This window comes from Crocuta crocuta, unplaced genomic scaffold, assembly GCF_008692635.1.
Source record: "Crocuta crocuta isolate KB4526 unplaced genomic scaffold, BGI_CrCroc_1.0 scaffold248, whole genome shotgun sequence".
Taxonomy (NCBI): Eukaryota; Metazoa; Chordata; class Mammalia; order Carnivora; family Hyaenidae; genus Crocuta; species Crocuta crocuta.
In genome coordinates this window covers 4,118,411-4,139,453 of record NW_027532409.1, presented here as the reverse complement: position 1 = coordinate 4,139,453, position 21,043 = coordinate 4,118,411, and the positions used below count along the sequence as shown (strand labels likewise).

Genomic DNA, 21,043 nt, shown 5'->3' with positions numbered 1-21,043 from the left:
GGCAGATTTGAGGAGCAGGCCCTTGGGGACCCGAGTCCCACAACAGACTTAAAACCAGAATGTCTGTCTAGGATGACTGTGCTTGAGGTCTGGAAGGTACGTCCCAGCAGGGATAGGATAGTGGGCCCATCACAGCCCATGAGGATGGTGTTGAGGGTGACAAGGCTAATTTCTAACTCGGATATTTGGAGCACCAAGGGTGCCAGAAGTCTCTTCGGTCATGAGTAAGGCGTTTTTTTATTCCAGGGCAGGGGAGGAGGGTGTGTGTGTGCGTGATGCTGTTATTCAAAGAAGTGTGTTGTGGGAGGGTGGGGGCGTACATCCTTGAGGAGAGAAAGTGGGTCCCAAGCAAGATCCAAGGAGGAGGGCAAGCCAGGGCTGTTTGTTTTGTTTCCCTCTTTCCCTCGTGCTTGCTGGCACAGGAAGCACGAGGCGAAAGCACACACGGCCTTCCTCTCGGATACTGCCAATATTGTGTGGAGAAGAATAGCTGAAGACCAAGAAAAAAAAATCTTAACATTTTAACGGTGTGAACTTTGAGACGCCGTCTGACTCATGTTTTCAAGACTCTTCAATTTGAATTCACCTTCCTCCGTGTTGTTTTTCTCAAGTGCTAGGCTCGAGTCCAAAGAGGTGTCAGCCAGTTTCTCCCCTGGGATTGAGGAGTTCCAAGGCCCGGTCCCCCTTCTCCTAGCTCGGGGTGGGTGCTGATAGAATCTGGCTTTGGCCTTCCTGCTCTTCCTCAAGGCTGGCCTTCAGCTTGGGGCATTAGGAGCCCTAAGTTTGGGCCGCTTGTAAGGGGCAGGGGGGGTACCCGGCCATGTGCCCCAGCAAGAGGCCAGTCATCTTGCTTCGGACAACAGTGCCTTTCTGGAGGTCCCATTCCTGCATCCCTAAAAGCAGCACTGTGGTCTGTCCGAGTACTTTTGGCTACAGGTAATGACATTCCATTCAACTGGCTTGACCAGTAAAGGGGGTTCTGTTGGTTTGGAATCCAGAAGCCCCAAAATTAAAGGACGCTGTTTCCCTCTTCCTACTCCCAACTATTGGCTTCTTCCAAAGGCTGGTTTCCAGGTGCAACTGCGGTTCATGCTTCCACTTCAGGGGCCATAGGAGAAGAGAGCTACTGACTGGGGGGGTTTAGGTCATGTGCCTACCCCCAGCCAACCACCGTGGCGGGGCTGTGTTGCTGACAGGTTCTGGCCAATCAGGGCCCAGCGCAGAGTAATGGCCCAGCAGCATACCGTGTCTTCCGATGGCCCCAGCCCTTTCTTCCTTCTCTTGTTTCCCCAGAGGCCTCTCATTCCCCAGCAACACCCCTGTAATGACCGTCTTTTTATTTTTAAGGAGGAGGGGGTTCTATAGCGTGTCCTCCCAGCCCCTCCTCCGCCGTGCCTCCACGCCCCAGCCAACTTCCTCACCCTTTTGCCCTCCAGGCTCAGCTTTCTGGAGCACAGCACCCCCCCACCCCTGCTTCCCTAGAGGTGTGCGGACTCGGTTTCCCCCTTAGCAGACAGCAAGGGAGAGTGGAGGCACCAAGAGGAATCAAAGTTCTGATTTTGTCAAACAGGATCCGGAGGCCGCATCAAGGCTCACCCCAAATGCCTGTCCTGCCCCACTGAGGTCAAGTGGCTCGGCTTCAGACTTCCTGCTGCCCACAGTCAGGCTATTTTGTTTCATCTACCCAGACCTCCTATAGCTGCTTGCGGGAAAATTAAGTACCCTGCCCTCTTTCCCCCTGCTTCTGCTTTCTCTTCTCATGTCACACACACTTCCTGGGCACTCTCCCCCCATCCTGGCCTCTGCAGCCCTCTTCACACCTGCCTCACCAGCCTGGCCACGCCACGGACTTGTGGCCGCGTGTGCCCAGTTCTCTGCAGGGTGGTCTGTATGGATGGTCCCACAAACACTGGGCTCAGTATATCTCCCTGGAGCTGGTTTTCCTACAAATGAGGTCCTCCTCGGGGATCCCCTTTAAGTGCTGATGATGCCATTGCTCTCCCAGGTCCCCACAGTGTGGGCTGTGTCCCCGTCACCACCCAGGGCTTCCTCTGAAAGTGCGGACAGCTGTGCCCGGATCTCGGAGGGGGCCGGTCCACAGCCCATAGGGGCTGGGACTTCTGTGGGCTGCCCCAGCACCCAGGCAAGTGCCCTGTCTTGGGGGCCGCCCAGCTGCTGTGTTAGCAGCACGATGGCAGTTCTTTAATTAGACCAAGCAGGGTTTTCTCGGCCGGGGGTGGGAGGAGGTGCGTGGGTCTATTGGGGGAAACTAGGTCACCTGAAAACCAGCAGTCAAGAGGGAGGTGTCCCGGAGTCCCAGCTCTAGGGAACCCAGAGGGGCGAGGCAGGAGGGGCTGGCAGGGAGAGCAAAGTCAGAGGAAAATGTGCTCTGGCCCCTTTTACTGGCCCTTGGGAGGCATTGTTCTCCCCTTGCTCCAGGGGGCTGGGCAACTGCCCTTAATTCTGTTCTCCGGAGCTGCCCTAGCCAGGGAGGGCACTGCAGTGAAATGAGTGCCTTCCGTCTGCCTGGGGCTGACCCTATCCATCCAGCGGTTAGGGACTGTACCTGTCTTTTGCCCTGCTGTACCCCTAGCCATCAGCATAGTCCCGGCACGGGAGAGATACCCAGGAAATATTTGTCAGGGGAAATCATGAGTTCACGTGAATGCTTTTCTTATAAAACTGTGATCATTGACGATCACTCGCCAGGTAGATTTCCCAAACGCCAATCACTGACAATTTTTGCCAACATTGAATACCATCCTCATTTCATATCTTTGGCTACCAGCTTGCTAGCTTTCCGCCGAAGTAGACTTATTAAAAAGGCAATTTTATTTTATATCACTGCCATAAAGAAACAGTAACTGTGAAAACAAATCCACAGAAAACAAAGCAATGTTTTTTGCATTCTATCCTGGAGGCTAGGAGCGTGAGGCCCGCCTTTTCTTTGTTTCCCAGGGAGATTGACTGGGTTATAATGACGTTTAAGGTCTATAAGTACCAAACTGATGCTTTCTTCTGGAGAAAATCTGATAGATTAACAAAGAAGAAGAGAAGTTGCTTTTTCTGTAAGTCTGTCTTATGTTAAATCTTGTCCCATACTTTTGAAAATTTCCTTGGAGTGGATTCTCTTTCCATACTTCGGGAAGCACTTGGCTGAGATGACGACTGGGAGTCCTTTGAAAAGGATTGAGTGCTTTAATTAAGAGGACAAGTGATTGGTATGCTTCTCATCTTTAGTCCTGGCAGGTTTTTGGTACCTCTCGCTTAGTAGGTGATCAGTAAACCCTCAATATTGCAAAAAGGGGCCACTGTGTACAGAATGTTCAGGCCAAAAGCGACCTTGTGGCGATCTGACAAAAGGGGAAACTGTGTTCTCCAGTGAGTGATGGAGAATCTGGTGTCTCCTGAGACCACAAGCCCCCTGTTGAACTGTTTCTGGCTGGCTCCGGAGGACAGGGACAAAGCACTGCGCACCTCCCCCGCCCCCAACCTTGGGTCCTGTTCTGCCCTGGGGACATACTAGACTCTTTCCTTTCTTTCTGCCTAGTTGGAGACTGCTGTCTCATTCTGCCGAAGATGGGGCTTGCGAACTCAGATGACCACAGGAGCTGGCAAAGTGATGCCAATTAGTGAAGGAGGTCAGGTAGGGTGGCGGGGGCTGGGTAGCATCCCCACCTGAACGGGACAGTCCTCCTCTGCATCTGCAGATTGCTACCCTATGAGCCCCATGTGGCCGGGTGCTGAGATGGTCTCAGAAAACCTGAAGATCCCATTTTGGATATTAAAGCTTCAAGCTGTAAACCTTAGCAACGCATTACAATGTGGTAAACCATGGTGTGGTCCAACACCCACCCAACCAGCCAGCCAAACACGATGTGGACTGGGGGCTTCCTGGTGAAGTCTGGGCCCTCGCCACAAATTACTCCCCACTGCTCCTTCCGTTCTTTCTGGGCTGGGCAGCCCCATTCTCCTCAAGCCATGACTGTGGGCGGTGGTTCCTAGAATTCCATGGTGGATGGGATGCATCCCTCTGCATGCCTTTAAACATTGCCAAGCTCCCTCTCAGCCTGTATCTGTCCCATTCATCTGGTGAACTCCTCCTCCTCCTAATTTTTCCTTTAACTTTAATGTTTATTTATTTTTGAGAGGGACAGAGTGTGAGCAGGGGAGGGACAGAGAGAGAGGGAGACACAGAATCGGAAGCAGGCTCCAGGCTCTGAGCTGTCAGCACAGAGACAGGCGGGGCCTGAACTCACAAACCCTGAGATTGAGACCTGAGCCAAAGTCAGACGCTTAACTGACTGAGCCACCCAGGTGCCCCCTCCTTCTCCTCCTTATTTTTAATGGTTGTCCTTTGCTCTGGAGAGCCTTCCTCATAACCCCAGGCAGACTGGCTTTTCCATTTTCTAGCTAGGATGTGATGCTAGGTGAATTACTTAATCTCTCTGTCCCTCAATTTGCTTATCTGTGAAATGGGGATGATGATACTACCTACCTCATTAGATTGCCAGGGGGATTAAAGGAATTTGTAGATATACTGGTAGACAGACAGAAGACAGACAGACTGGGGTTTCCTAGCAGGTAGAGCTAGTCCGTGATCCATCTCTGAAACAGGGCACAGAGCCCGTATGCATTCAATGTTTGATCACTTGAGGAAATGGGGAGAAGTGAATATGTGGTCCGTTCTTTCTGACCATCATGATGATATGATGGGCTTGTGAATACAGCTCTTCTGAAGTCCTCGCTTTTGAAAAAGGCAACCAAAAATATCTATCTAAATGGCTAAAATACAAAAACAGTGACAACACTAAATGCTGGCGGAGAAACTGGATCGCTCATACACTGCTGGTGGGAAGGAAAATTGGTACCGTCACTCTGGAAAAGCAGTTTGACAGTTTTTTAAAAATAAAACTAATTATGTCATTACCATACGGGCCAGCAGCTGTACTCTGGGGCATTTGCTCCAAAGAAGTGAAAACTTGTATTCACGCAAAGCTTGCACACGAATGTGATAGCCCCACACTGGAAACAGCCCGGACATTCTTTGGTGAGTGGTTAAGCACATCGTGGTACATCCGCACAATGGAATCCTACTCAGCGATAAAGAGGAATGAATTATGGTACACGCAGCAGCTTGGGAACCTCAAGGGAATGATGCTGAGTGAAAAAGTCAGTCCCAAAAGGTTACCTGCTGTCTGGCTCTATTTATAGAACATTTTCCAAGTGACAAAATTCTAGATATGGGGACCAGGTTAGTGATTGCCAAGGGCAAGGACGGGAGTGCTTTGAGAAGGTGGGGTTAGGGATCCTTGGGTAAAGGCATCATTCATACCTTGACCACGGTGGTGGACACAAACCTACACGTATGATGAAACTGTAAAACTAAACACACACAAACGAGTACCTGTAAAACCACAAATTTTTTTTAAGGCTTATTTATTTTGAGAGAGAGAGAGCACACGCAAGTGTGCGTGCACAAATGGGGGAGGGGCAGAGAGCGTAGGAGAGAGAGAATCCCAAGACTTGGACTTGAACTCATGAAACCGTGAGCTCATGACCTGAGCGGGAATCAAGAGTAGGACACTTAACCCACTGAGCCACCCAGGCGCCCCAAACCAGGGAATTCTAAATAGATTGATAGATTGTATCAGTGTCAGGTTCCTGGTTGTGATATTGTACCATGATAGTTTTGCAGGATGCTATCACTGGGATAAACTAGGTAAACGTTGCATGTTATTTGCTACAACCACACGTGCACCTACAGTATCTCAAAAATTTTAGTAAATTACTTTAAAAAGCATTGCAAGGTGGGTGCCTGGGTGGCTCAGTCGTTAGGCATCTGACTTTGGGTTCAGGTCATGATCTCACAGTTGCTGAGTTCGAGTCCCACATCAGGTGAGCACCAGCCCCGCTTCAGGTGAGCATGAGCCCTGCTTGGGGTGGGCTTGCACCCCACTTCTGATGAGCTCCAGCCCTGATTAAGGTAAAAAGATTTGGGTAAAAACATGAGCCCAAGGTGAGCCCCCTTCTCTCTCTCACTCCTCCCCCTCACTTGCACCCTCTCTTTCTCTAAAAAAATACAATACAATACAATACAATACAATACAATACAATACAATACAATACAATACAATACAGCATTGCATGGTATTCAAACCAAAACAAAAAGTAACCAAAGGCGGCTGGCCTGCAGTTTTTTAGATGAGCCTTGCCTTCAGCTTCTGTTTACATTTGAATCGGGTTTACTTCACCCTGAGGGCTTTTGCCTTTTGAGCCTGGCCAAGCCAGCCCCTTCCCCATTTCCTTGTGTACCCTCCAGTCTGGGAGCTGGGAGGGACCCAGAGAAAAATCTGAACCCAACCTGAGCTCCCAAGAAAGGGTCTGGGCTAGGGTTGAAGCCCTGTCTTTATCCTCTGGAGGATGGGCAGCCGGGGAGTGGAACACAGAACCCAGAAGATCAGCAATTACTTCCTGAAGGCCAAGGCCATCCTGACCCCTTGGGACCAGCAGGCATTAACACATTAGGCAAATGCAGACCGGTGCCAGTCTTTGTTCGTTATCCCGTAATTATCCACCAGCCTTGCTGTGGGTTCCTAGCTGGGCTGGCTGCATTTACGTCTCTCTGCTCTTCCTCCAAGCTGTTTCTCTCTGCTGTTAGGTGTAGAACTTTTCTGGTCAGCTCTTTGTATTCCTATCTACTCTGGGAGGTGGACACAACATTAGAGAGGTGGGAAAAGAGGCTTAAAGAGGTGCAGGTGACTGTGCCAAGACCCTTTCTTTCCCTGTGTGTGTGAGAGCCCATAGGGTCTGTGCTGAATGAGCGACAGGGACCAGTTGGAATCGGACTGAAATTTTGTCGACTTCATGTTGTCCAGCGATCTATGAGAGACAGATGGGTGATTTGTTTATTAAAATTTTTTTAATTTATTCTGAGAGAGCATGCAAGCGAGGGAGGGGCAGAGAGCAAGGGAGAGACAGAATCCCAAGCAGGCTCCTAGCTGTCAGCCTGGAGCCCAGTGTGGGGCTCAAACCCACAAACTGTGAGATCATGACCTGAGCTGAAACCAAGAGTCGGAGGCATAACTGGACTGAGCCATCCCGGCGCCCCGCAAAAAGTGTGATTAAAAAATATTTTTAAGGTCATCCAAAGAAGAAAACATGAAGATTTTCTAAGATTTTCTAGGCCCCTGTAGTTAGGCAATTACCAAACTTTTTGGTCTTCGGACGCTTTTATGCTCTTAAGATTAAGGATCTCCAAGAGATTTTGTTTTTGTGGATTATATCTGCCCGTACTTACCATAGCAAAAATTAATACCGAGAAACATAAAATATGGTATTAATTCCTTTAAAAATAACAATAACTCCCTTATATGTTACAACAGTATAATAACCTTCTATGTAATAACAACACAACCCCCCAAATTCGTAATTATGTGGCCTGATGGAGTAATCACGTAGCGAAGGCTACAGTAGTAATCATATCGCGTAGGTAAGCGTATCAAGTCATTGCTCTGTGCCTTAGACTTACACAAGGCTACAGGCCAATTATATCTCAACTTTAAACAGATGAATAAAAGAGAAAAAGCAAGCGTTTTGGGCCCGGGGAGAGTGAACGACACCCTCTGATCCGCGTGCCTCTGTGTCTCTCTCCCCGCACAGGCCCCCAGCATGCGGCCCCAGCGCCGCCGGAGCCCACGCGCTCCCCTCGCACCCGGCGCCCCGCGCTAGCGCCCTGCCGCCGCCGGGGGTGTGGGGAGGCGCCAAGGCCATGGCCAGCCACGTGGACCTGCTGACCGAGCTGCANACGAGCAGGACCTGCAGCACCGCAAGCGCAAGCACGAGCGGAAGCGCAGCGCGGGCGGCCGGCGGAAGAAGGTGTCCTTCGAGGCCAGCGTGGCCCTGCTGGAGGCGTCCCTGAGGAACGACGCCGAGGAAGGTAGGCCCTCCCGTCCTCGGCACCCCCACCCCGGGCGCCTCCTCCTCCGGGCTGGCCTCCTGGGCTGCGCCGCCGCGGAGGGGTGCGGGCTGGGTCTGGCCCACTCCCAAGTTTGGGCAGCCCCGCACAGACGAGCAGGGGCGCTTACCCTGCGGGGCTCTGAATTATCTTAGCCTTTTTTTTTTTTAAACAAGAATGCTAGCCTTTGGCTAATGAATACCATACTAATTTCCCTTCCCTCCTGTGAATGTTTACCGACAGCCCCAAAAGCCCCGAGCCTTACTATTCCACTTGTGGCCAACCAATTGGATCTGGTCTTGCTCTTCCAGGAGCGTGATACTCAGAGGCTCTTGCGTTTCTTGAGCCCGGCTTGGGCGCCACACCACCGTACAGGGCGCTGCGTGTGCTGTTGAGTTTGGGCCGGCCTTGGCTGCGGACCTGGGAGGGTGCAGGGTGGGTGGCTAATAGCACAGGCCAGCAGTCAGACTGCCCTTGCTTCTGAAGCTGGCTTTGTCGTCGGTCATTCCCGGGGTGACTCTGGCCAGTAGGCGGATCACCTCGGCTCCCTGTACTTTAGTTCCCACCTCTGCAAAATGGGGATAAATACGAGTATCCACCTCAAGGGCTTGCGGTGAGCATGAAATTAGGTAATACCTCTGAGTTCTTGGGCACGAATGGTCCCTCATACTGTGTGAGTAGTTACTAGTATATTTCGTTTTATTAAGTTATGACTATAGTTTATTTCATTTATTTATATAATGAATATATGCTTATATACATATCTGTGTATATATATATAAAACATTTGCCTAATATAACATTTATATACAGGTAATTGTGTGTATACACAGAGTGTTCGTAAAGTCTGGAAATGGACAGTATGTACAATGTTGTCTAGGACACTCACTATATAAAGCGAACATATAACTGGACACGAACACATATATTCACACACTCATGGAATCCGTTTCCAGATTTTATGGATACCCCGTACTTGTTACATTTACTTAATTATGTTATTATATGTCCCTGGATCCAGGTATCATGATACCCTAAAGGCAGGTGTAATAAACACCCATTTTACAGATAGGGAAACTGAGACCCAGAGAGGTTCAGAGCCTTGACCAAGGTGGTAGAGCTGGGACCAGAAACCACAGGATTCAAGTTGCTGTCGATGGTCTCATGGCCTCGGGGGTTTGTTTCCCGTTATAGGAATGTTTGGAGCACCCATGATTTTACCAAAGCTCTCTTCCCCGAACGGGCCCCGCGGGGTCCTTGTGCAGCTGAGGTGTGTGTATGTGTCCTGTGCTCCCCTCGGCGGACCCCAGCCCCCTCCTGTACAGGAGCCCGTTCTGGCTGTCCCCGGAGAGGCCTAGCCGTGCTTCCTGGGTCCCTCTGGCCTCCTGCCTCTGCACCCCCTCCGGACGCGTGGTGCTAGAGTGGTTGTTGAAAGACGGATGACACTTTCTGCGCTAGAGGGTGTTGGGTGTTTTGCACATCGCTCCTCAGGTTCTAGCACCTTCTGAGAAGCACGGTCCCACTTCTGCCCCGGCTACAGTGTTCCGGGAACTGAGCAGAAACATTCCCGGAACCACTCAGCTGGAAACAGCACAGCCGAGAGCCTGGGGTGAGCAGCCTCCGAGAGAGAGAGAGAGAGAGAGAGANGAGAGAGAGAGAGAGAGAGAGAGAGAGAGAGAGAGAGAGAGAGAGAGAGAGAGGCAGAGAGAGAGAGAGAGGCAGGCAGGCTTGAAATGTCGGGCTCAGGGGACCTGCCCCGCGAAGCTCCTTCCTCCACGAGATTTGCCAGGTGACGTGGCAGGACCCATCCTGCTCAGTGGGCGGCACATCAGTGATGTCTAATTTTTGTCGTGGGCGGCGGTTCATCAGCTCCTCTTTTGCCACTCATCTTTTCCCCCCTCTTTCCCTGACAAAGGCCCGGTCCCCTCCCTGAAGGGACTTTGTGAGCTGGCTGTCAGCTGCTCCAGCATGTCATCGCCTCCCCGGCCCCAGCGTGGGCCCCACACCCTGACAGACCCCCACGCGCGCTGGTGAGAAGGAGCCCTGGGCTCGGGGCCAGGGCCGCAGCCCCCCCTTGGCCTTGCGTGTGATCCTGAGTGGCTGTTTCACCTCTCTGGGTCGTTTCTGGATCTGTAAAAGGGAGTTTTGAACCTTGTCCTCAAGGGGGTGTGGCAAGAATCAGACAAGATGCTGAATGTGACAGCTCTCTGAGAAGTGGCGCTGAAGGCGGCACCAGTGTGGTGAGCCTTTTAATATGCTTTTCCTCTGTTTTTTTAACACACTTTTTAAATAACCCAAATATCCATAAACACATTCTTCTTCTAAAACTCAACACAGAGGCATACAGAGTCGAGGGTCCCTCCCTCCACCCCTCCTTTCTTTTTGTTACTCTGATGTGCTTCCTTCCAGGAGTTTTTCTTACTTGCCTATTTGTAGACTTGGAGAAAGAGAGAGACTGCCTGGGGGGGGGGGGGTTGTTTTTGTTTTTAATGCTTCTTTATGTTTGAGAGAAAAGAGAGACAGAGTATGAGTGAGGGAGGGGCAGAGAGAGAGAGAGGGAGACACAGAATCCAAAGCAGCTCCAGGCTCTGAGCTGTCAGCACAGAGTCTGACGCGGGGCTTGAATGCATGAACCGTGAGATCGTGACCTGAGCTGAAGTCGGACGTGTTACCCACTGAGCCCCCCAGGAGCCCATTTCTGTTTTGTTTTTATGCAAGTGATGACACACCGGATACATTACTTTGCAGTTTGTTTTTCACCCAACAACGTGTCTTAGAGGTGTTTTCGTGCCAGTGCCCTGGAATAATAGATCTGTATTATCCTTTTTAACTGCTGTGTAGTATTCTGTGGTATGGCTTCACCAGAAATTTTATTTTTTAAATGTTTTATTTATTTCGGAGAGAGAGAGAGAGAGAGAGAGAGACAGTGTGAGCAGGGGAGGGTCAGAGAGAGAGGGAGACACAAAATCTGAAACAGGCTCCAGGCTCTAAGCTAGCCGTCAGCACAGAGCCCGATGCGGGGCTCGAACCCACAAACCGTGAGATCATGACCTGAGCCGAAGTCGGACGCTTAACCGACTGAGCCACCCAGGCGCCCCGGCTTCCTCAGAATTTTTGAGCTGGTTCTTTATCGATAGGCACGGAGGCTTCTTCAATAGTTTTGCTTTTGCGCAAGTGGACGTTTTGTGCACACAGCCGGATGTTTATCAGGGACAGATGTGGGACAGTGGAAGAGCTGGAGACAAGGATATGTGTATTCAATTTGAATGAGAGAAGCACTNCAGGCGGCTGGCTTTGGGCAGGGGTGTGAAGCTTCCATCAGTCAGCAGGCAGCCTGGCCCCGGGCTGCGCTCAGCTCCCTGGCAGCGTGACAGAGCGATGGTGCCTGCGTGCTGGTGGAGCTGGTGTTGGGGAGGCTGCAGGGGCGTTAGCTCGCAGCGCGACGGGAGTGGGGGTGGCAGCGCCCCCGCTCCCTTGAGCTCACAGCAGCGGCTGAGTCAACCTCCTCCACCTGCCAGGGCAATGTGAATCGACCCAGAGAAAGGCAGCGCTGGGGAGGGACTCCCTGTATTTCCTTCTCTGGCTCTGCGTTGCCTTCAGGCTAACGTCTGGGCGACCAGGGACCCTCCTTGGCCTGGGGCTTGCCTGAACCCACCCTCAGGTGCCCACTGCCCAGCATCAGCCCGTGCTCCAGCCGTCTCCAGCCCCGCTTCCTCCTCTACCCACTGTCTTCTCTTACCTACCTGCCTGTGTATATGCAGTTCCCTCTGTCTGGAACATTCTTTCCCCTGACTCCTGTAACCTTAGGGGCTGGGTCGTGAGTGGCATTCTTGGGGAGCTGTCTGTGAGCCTCCTCTGCAGCCCACCCCGTCACCAGTTAGAGCAGCAACTCAATACACAGCTGGTGTTTACTGGGAGGCTGTGCAGTGTCGTGGCGAGGGGCAAGCACTCCAGAGCGAGTTCTCCAGGATTCAGATTCCAGCTCTGCCATGTCCTGGCTGTGCAGCCTTGGGAAGCTTCCTAAACTTCTGGGGCCTCAGTTTCCCCACTGTGAAAATGAAGATGATCTAATACACTTACCTCAGAAAGTTGTTCTGGGGTTGGGACGCCTGGGTGGCGGTTGAGCATCTAACTTCGGCTCAGGTCACGATCTCACGTTTTGTGAGTTTGAGCCCCGCGTCGGGCTCTGTGCTGACAGCTCAGAGCCTGGAGCCTGCTTCGCTTTCTGTGTCTTCCTCTCTCTCTGCCCCTCCCCTGCTTGTGCTCTGTCTCTCAAAAATAAATAAAAATGTTAAAAAAAAAAAAAAAGAAGAAAGTTGTTCTGGGGTTAAATCGGCTTTACTGAATCTGGAGTGGTATGTTAGGGCGTAGATAGGTGCTATAAATTGTTGCAGCTCTGCATGATGTACGGTCTACACTTACATAATCCGTTGCTAGTATATACACTGATCATCATCATTACAATTATTTATTGAGTGCTTATTTTGAATCAGACATTATCTCAGTGCATCCTCACAACAGCCCCCTGAGGTAGAGAGTCAAATCCCATTTTTTAAAAACAGCCCTTTTGAGTTTTAATTTACATATCACGGAACTTGCCCATTTTAAAGTGTACAATTTAGTGACTTTCAGTACATTTACAGAGTTATGCACTCATCACCACGTCCCGATTTTTGAACATTCCCTCACCCCAAAAAGAAACTCTGCACCCATTTGTAGTCACTCCTGGTTCCCACCCTTTGTCCCCAGTCCTAGGCAATCACTAATCTGTTTTCTGCCTCTGTATCTTGCCTTTTCTGGAATGTTCCACGGACATGGACTCACCCAATATTTGATCTTTTGCGATTGGCTTGTTGTTTCATTTAGAGTCCTGTTTTCAGGGTGCTTTCAGGTCGTGACATGTATCAGGCATATATTTTTTTCTTTTATCGCCCCATAGTATTCCATCGTATGGATCCGCCGCATTTTGTTTAGCCGTTCACTGGCTGAGGAACATTTGGACAGCTTCCATCTTGAGTTCTGATGAATAATGCTGCTAAGAACATTTGTGTGCAAGTCTTTGTGCGGATCTGTTTTTATTTCTCTTGGGTGGTTACCTGGGAATGGAATTGCTGGGTCCTTTGGCAAACTTCCGTTTAACGGTTAGGAAACCGCTAACCTGTGTTCCAAAGTGGTCGCGCCATTTTGCATTTTCAAGTCTCATTTTCCAGATGAGGACATCGGAGCCCTGAGAGCTGGCTCTGGCACTTGCCAAAGATCGCATAGGTTTTTAGGGTCAGACCTGGGACTCGAACCCAGATCTGGTGTCTCCAAAGCCCGTGTGGTCCTGGCATCTCCCGCTTTGGATTTTCCCAAGGCAATGAGAGAACCACTTCCCCGTCATTCTGGTCTGTCTCTCCTGGGGCCTTAAGGCCCTGCTGCTTCTGCGGACCTCTTGGGCCCTTTGGATTGGAGGGGTCCCTGGCCAAGCTCTTCACCCCTAGCTGTCACCTTTTCCGTGGCCACACGAGCGAGCCTCTCTCGAAACCACCGAACATTTGTTAAGTTGTTGGGGCTTCTGTTCTTCTCTCCGAATGTGCAGGATTTTCTTTATGGAAACTCTGTTCACATTCCCAAAAAAGTTTGAGTGATTCTTCTATAGCTTAATTTTAACTCTTCAACTGTTTTTCTCACGGTAAAGGTTTTCAAACTTTTTTTCTTAGGCAGTGGAAACTTTTTGTGTGAAGTTATGCAGAAACTCAATATGTAAAATGAGTGGAAGAGCTAGTCTGGCTGAAGTTGTGGGGGGCGGGGGGGCAGGTGTCGTGGCTACTGGACCCTCACCCACCACCGCCCCCCAGACCTCTCCACTGCACGCAGGGGTGCTGGCCGACACCTGGGCTCTGCAGGCTGTGCTTAAACGGTCGACTCAGCTAAAGGAAACGCACATCTGATTTTCACTTTTGATGACTTTGAAAGGGGAAGTTTCTTTTCTCTTAATTGTAAAAATCGTTCATCCTTGCTGTAGGAAAATGTTGAAGTACAGAAAAAAAAACCATTAAGAAAATAAAATCAAGATACCTAAAACCGCAACAGCTATCAATAATATTTTGGTATTTTTTTATTACTCAGGGCCCTGATAGGAAAGAAATGGTGCCCTCACATGGGGTAGTTTGAGAAAAGTTTAATAAAGGGGCAATTTCCAAAAGGCTTAGGGCAATAGTTCTCCAACTGTTTGGTTTCAGGGCCCCTTGATATTATTAAAAACTGAGAACTCTTAAGAGGTTTTGTTCACCTGGGTTTTGTATGGATATTTACCATTTGAAATGAAAGCTGAGTAATTAAAATAAACATGTACTCATTAAGACATAAACACCAGGGCGGGGGTGCCTGGGTGGCTCAGTCGGTTAAGCATCCGACTTCAGCTCAGGTCATGATCTCGCGGTTCGTGGATTCAAGCCCCTCACTGGGCTCTGTGCTGACAGCTCAGAGCCTGGAGCCTGCTTCAGATTCTGTGTCTCCCTCTCTCTCTGACCCTCCCCTGCTCATGTTGTCTCTATCTCTCTCTCAAAAATAAATAAAATATAAAACAAAAACAAAAACAAAAACACCAGGGTGCCTGGGTGGCTCAGTTGGTTAAGTGTCCGACTTCGGCTCAGGTCATGATCTCACAGTTTGTGGGTTTGACCCCGCGTCAGGCTCTGTGCTGACAGCTCAGAGCCTGGAGCCTGCTTCAGATTCTGTGTCTCCCTCTCTCTCAGACCCTCCCCTGCTCATTCTGTCTCTCTCTCTCTCTCTCTCTCAGAAATAAATAAAACATTAAAAAATAAAAAAAAAAAGACATAAACACCAATCCGTTATCTGTTGTACTAGTCATCTATTGCTATGTAGTACATGAGCTCAAAATTTAGCAGCTCAAGACAATAAACATTGTCTCACACAGTTTCCATGGATCAAGAATCTGGGGGCAACTTAGCTGGGTGGTTCTAGCTTAGGGTCTCTCATAAGGTTGCAGGCACCCCAAGGCTTAATGGAGCGTGAATATCCGCCTCCAAGATGGCGCTCTCAAGTGGTCCTTGGTAGGAAGCCTCAGATTCTCACCATATAACCCTCCTCACAGGGCTGCTTGGGTGTCTTCTAAACATGGCAGCTGGTTTTCTTCAGAGTGAGTGATCCAAGAGAGCAAGGGGGAAACCACAGGCCTTTTATGATCTAGACTTTTAAGTCACGTAGCATCACTTCCGCCATATTGTGTTCATTAGAAATGATTCACTAAATCGTTCAAAGGTAGGGGGATTAGGCTTCGCCTCTTGAAGGGAGGAGAATTTGTGGACATGTTCCAAAATTACCACACGTGTTAACATAAATATTTTTATGAAAAATACTGATATTTTTCAAAACAGCAAACATAAGGTAGCCTTGTTTTATACTTTTGCAAATCTTTGTAAGGTCTGGTTTAAAAGAAGGTAGATGGATTTTTTTTTTTTTTTAATCTGCTTCTGCTTCACTGTGCTGTGATATATTATTTTGGTTAAAGTAAATGAAGAAAATCTTACTTCACACAGATATGTCATTGGAAAAGAGAGGAAATATTTTAATTGCCTTTTCAGATAATTGTGGATATTCCTTAATACTCAACTAAACTCAACAGGTGGTAATTTCTTTCTTATTTTATTTTATTTTTTTAGTTTATTTTTATTTGAGAGAACGATAGAGAGCAAGCAGAGGAGGGACAGAGAGGGGGAGACAGAATCCCACACAGGCTCTGCACAGCCAGTACAAAGCCCAGTGTGGGGCTCAAACTCATGAATCATGAGGTCATGACCTGAGCTAGAAGTCAAGAGTCAGATGCTTAACCAACTGAGCCACCCAGGTGTCCCAATAGATGGTAGTTTCTTGAAGATTAATCTCAATGTGGAATCTGAAACCATATGAAGTTTTAGCTTTTCTTACTTTGTTGCACTAAAATTCACTGGTGGTTTTGTATTTTGAATGGCTCTTTTACCCATACCTATTTTTTTTAATGTAATGTATTTTTTAATGTTTTTTATTTATTTCTGAGAGAGAGAGAGACAGCATGAGCAGGGGAGGGTCAGAGAGAGAGGGAGACACAGAATCCAAAACAGACTCCAGGCTCTGAGCTGTCAGCACAGAGCCCAACGCGGGGCTCGAACCCATGAACTGTGAGATCATGACCTGAGCCGAAGTCGGACGCTTAACCAACTGAGCCACCCAGGTGCCCCCTTTAATGTAATGTATTATCTGTTAGAAATCTTAGTTCACTTTTTTTGAGGATGTTACAGCAAAAGTATAAGCAACAAAAGGAAAAAATAAACAGGTGGGGCTATATCAAACCCAAAACCTTACCCACAGCAAAATAAACAGTCAACAAATGAAGAAGCAAATTATAGAATGGGAGAAAATATTTGCAAGCTGTATATTAGGGGTTAATATCTAGCATATATAAGGAACTCATACAACTCAATAGCAAACAACCCAAATGATCCAATTAAAAATGGGCAGAGAACCCGTATAGACATTTTCCCAAAGAAGACATGCAGATGGCCAACAGCAACATGAAAAGATGCTCAACATCACTCATCATTAGGGAAATGAAGATCAAAGCCACAATGAGATATCACTTCATTTCAGACACGGAAGAACTATAATGACTTTGTGCCCTTGGTAATGGCAAAGTAGATGGAGCAAAGAACCAAACCAAGAGAAAACCCTGGGACACCTCAGATGCTACATGCTGAGCCAAGAAGAGAATGGAGGAGACCAATAGCCATCTGTCCGGTGGAAGGCAGCTAGGATGGTGTGGCATCTCAGCAGCCGAGGGAGGGAGGCGCTTTTAGAGGAAAGGTCTGTCAGCTGAGTCAGATGTTGCTTTGAGTTCGACGGTTTTATGTTGTCTTCATACAGTCTTTGCAAAGAGATTTTTAACGACAACCTCATACTCCCTTGTCTGAATGAACCAAAATTTACGTAACCATACCTGATGATTGGATTTTCGGGTTGTTTCCAATTTTTGCTACTATAAATTATGCCATAGTGATTATCATTGTATGAAAGTATCTAGTCACAGCTTTGATTACTTTGGGTAGATTTGAGGTTCATAGATTTGTGATACAAACATCTGGTATAATTGCGTATTTGGGGGGTGTCTGGGTGGCTCAGTCAGTTAAGCGGCCGACTTCGGCTCAGGTCATGATCTACGGTTTGTGGGTTCAAGCCCCATGTTAGGCTTTGTGCTGACAGCTAGCTCAGAGCCTGGAGCCTGCTTCGGATTCTGTGTCTCCCTCTCTCTCTGACCCTTCCCTGTTCATGCTGTCTCTCTCTCTCTCAGAAATAAATAAAAAAACATAAAAAAAATTGCATATTTGGTCCATTTTCACCTCCCCCCAGCTTGTGTGCCAGGCTTGCCTCCCCTCTGCCTTGCTCTGCCTGATGACACAGAAAGTTGACAGACTCAATATAAGGAAAATAGTCCTATTGTCTTGATTCATATATAACTGAGAAGTTTAAGGTTTTTTAAAAAATGTTTGTTTATTTTTGAGAGAGAGAGGGAGAGAGGGAGAGAGGGAGAGAACGAGTACGGAAGGGGGCAGAGAGAGAGGGAGATACAGAGATACAGAATCCGAAGCAGGCTCTGGTCTCTGAGCTGTCAACAAGAGCCTGATGTGGGGCTCAAACCCATGAACCGTGAGATGATGACCTGAGCCGAAGTCGGACACTTAACTGACTGAGCCACCCAGGTGCCCCAAGAAGTTTAAGGTTGAATACCTGTCTATAGGCTTACTGGGCATTCATTTCTTTATTGCTCTGAGTTGTCTATTTTTTTTGTGTGTCCATTTTTTCTACTAGTTTGTTTCTTTTACTTACTGATTTCAATGACTGGGTAGTATTTGTGGGCAACAGAGAAGAGAAAGGGAGGAGAGACATCATGAAAATGGAGGGGAGGATGGCAACCCTGTGTTGTTATGTGTGGTGCACTTACTTTCTCAGTGTGTGTGTGTGTGTGTGTGTGTGTGTGTGTGGTGTGTGTGTGTGTTTGCTTTAACATTTTGTTTATAGATTGTTTTTATGTAGTGAAATCTAATGATACTTGCTTTTTTTCTTCATTGTTTTGTTCTTTTATCCCTTTAAAGCAGGGGTGACAAAACTATGGGTTGAATGCCACCATCTGTTTTTGTAAATAAAGTTTTATTGGAACACAGCCACACCCAGTCATTTACATATTGTCTATGGCCACTTTCACACAACAATGACAGGTGGTTGCAACAGAGACCAGAAGACCTATAAAGGTGAAAAGCTGCCCTTGACAGAAAACATTTGCTGACTCTGGCTGTAAAGTGTTTCCTCATCCAGTGGTGTATATTAACCTACATGATCTTCTAACTTTTTGTGGCCTTATGTAAATAAATTAGACACGTAATTCTCTTGGAACTCATTTTAGTGTAAAGTAGTAAATGAAAATCTGTCTATCGCCATGTTGCTTCTGAGGCATTATCGATTGTCCAGTGTCCTTCCCTTCCCTGTGAGTATGTGCTGCCATGCTCGTACTCTGAGCCTCATCGGTGAAGAAGGATGACTTTCCGAGCTGTTTATTGTGTTCCAGCAATCGGATTCTGTGCCAGTTACACACTGTTTTGATCCTGGCTTTCTAGTGTGGCTTAATATACGAGAGAACAAGTCCTTCTTCAAACGGCTCTTCTTTTGCAAAATGTTCTTGTTTATTTTCAGCTGTGCATGTGACATTTAAGAACTTTTGGTCAAACTTTCCCTATAGAGCTCAAAAATAGAATTGATTAATATCATAAATGGATGGAGAGTTTTGGTTTCACAAGATGCAGAGTTCTGGAGATGGATGGGGTGGTGGTCGTACAACATTATGAATATATTTAATACCACCGAACCGGACACTTAAACAGGATTAAGATGGTAGATTTTATGTGAATTTTACCACAACAAAAAAAGGGAAAACATTAAAAAACCAAAAACAACCCCCAAAATTTAGCCAGGGACTGGAGGGAGGGGAGGGGGGAAGGAAGTTATCATCTAATGGGTACAGAGTTTCCATTGGGAAGATGGAAAAAGCCGTAGGGATGGATGGTGGTGTTGGGTGCACAGTAATGTGAACGCGATTAATGCCACTGAACTGTACACTAAAAAGTGGCTAATATGGTGAGTTGTATCTTCTGTATATTTTACCACAACTGAAAAAAATTCCTTTAGGCCAAACTGATTTCCTCCTCGTGAGTTTTTTCTAAGCAGGAAAATGGCACCTGTGTCTGTTGGACAAGTATTCTTTTTTTTTTTTTTTTTTAATATTTTTTAATGTTTATTTTTGAGAGAGAAAGACAGAGCATGACTGGGAGAGGGGCAAAGAGAGAGAGGGAGATGCAGAATCTGAAGCAGGCTCTAGACTCTGAGCTGCCAGTGCAGAGCCTGATGCAGGGCTTGAACTCACAAGACATTGAGTTGTGAGATTATGACCTGAGCTGAAGTCAGCTGCTTAACTGACTGAGCCACTCAGGTGCCCCACGAATATTCTTTTATGTCCTTTAGAAAAGCTACAGGGTTTTTTGTTACCACATATGTCCTGTTTATTTCTTGAAAGGAAGGCTTTAAGTTTTTATATATTAATTTTGTGGAAAGCCATTCTACTGTCTCCTTTTTTTTTCAGTAGGTTCCTTTAGGGCTTTCATGTAGAAAATAACATTTGCATGTGATAAGGTTATCTGTTCATTCTGGTGTTTCATTGAGGCTGTCGTGCCCATAACCTCTGCTCCCACCTCTTTTCTCTAGGCTAACAATGTCCTGTTCTTTTTATGGACTTTTATAAGATGAGACTTTGAGATTTGTGACTGTGCTTTCCTTTGTCTATAGCTTCCCCAAAGCCTGATCTGGCGCACTGTCAGGTGAATGGAACTGTCAGTTTCCTCATTCTGGTTGAGTGTGTCTGTTAGCATGGCCCAAATTTCTATTGGCTTTTTGGTCAACTGTCAACTCATATGGTGTTTGTAAGAAACTAAACCCCCCAGTGGGCATCCCATTAGTGAAGTTACATCTTCCCCATCCTGTTCTTATGCAAGCGATTTTTTATTTTTTTATTTTTATTTATTTTGGGACAGAGAGCATGAGCAGGGGGAAAGGCATAGAGAGAGAGAGGAGAGAGAGAGAAAAAGTGAGAGAGGAGAGAGAGAGAGAGAGAGAGAATGAATGAATCCCAAGCAAGCTCCACATCTCAGCACAGAGCCCAACGAGGGGCTCAATCCCATGAACTACGAGAGCATATCCTGAGCTGAAATCAAGAGCTGGACACTTAACCAACTGAGTCATCCAGGTGTCCCGGATGTGTTTGTTTGTTTTTTTAAACTATCTGTTGAAGTATATTTTTCATACAGAAAAGTACAGAACAGGTTCCATTTTCATAAGTTGTGTGTGTCTATGTAACTAGTACTCACTCTGAGAAACAGAACATCGCTGGCACCTAGAAGCCTCATTGGACACACAGGTGATTTTCAACAGTGAAGTTGAGACTCTGAATTTATCTTGTTGAATTTGGAGCCCATTATCCATCTGCTCAAATAATTTGGACTTTGAATGATATAGTAAGACTTCTGTGCTACCAGGGACAGGAAATCCAACTCAAACTAATTTAAGCACACATGGCGACAGGGGGCCACCAAAAAGTATCTCTGAGTAGATCACTGTCAGCAGGTCAAAGTGTGTATTTTGTCCTTACAGTAACCTCATTAGGAGTAATTTCCTTTCCAACAGTCTCCCCTGTTCAGCAGGTCCCAGAATTGAATCTCACTGGCTAAGATGTCTACCCCAGAGCCAATCACAGGGACTAGAGCAGGGATGCCATGCTGTGATTGGTCTGATCTAAACCATGTGCCTGCCCCTGAAGTCAGCTCCTCCCAAAACAGGTGGCCTGACACTTGGAGCTATGTTGTACCTGCTGCAGGGAAAATTGTGATGCTGTTACCAGCAGGAGGGAAGATGGATGATGGGCAGGCCATCATTAAATACGTCTACCTTAGATGAAATATTCACCACCAGTGTCTATTCCATGCCATTCACAAACACAATCAAATC

The 21,043-nt window shown here is 47.6% G+C and overlaps 1 protein-coding gene across 1 annotated transcript in view; it reads left to right on the top strand.

The window, feature by feature from the left end:
* Positions 1-5,085: 5,085 nt before the first annotated feature.
* PPP1R16B (protein phosphatase 1 regulatory subunit 16B) overlaps positions 5,086-21,043 on the top strand; it is a 70,621-nt gene continuing 54,663 nt past the window's right edge. Inside the window, exons 1-2 of the mRNA XM_077778882.1 lie at positions 5,086-5,172; positions 7,732-7,939. Coding sequence (XP_077635008.1) covers positions 5,086-5,172; positions 7,732-7,939 — 295 coding nt within the window. The remainder of the gene's footprint in view (positions 5,173-7,731; positions 7,940-21,043) is intronic.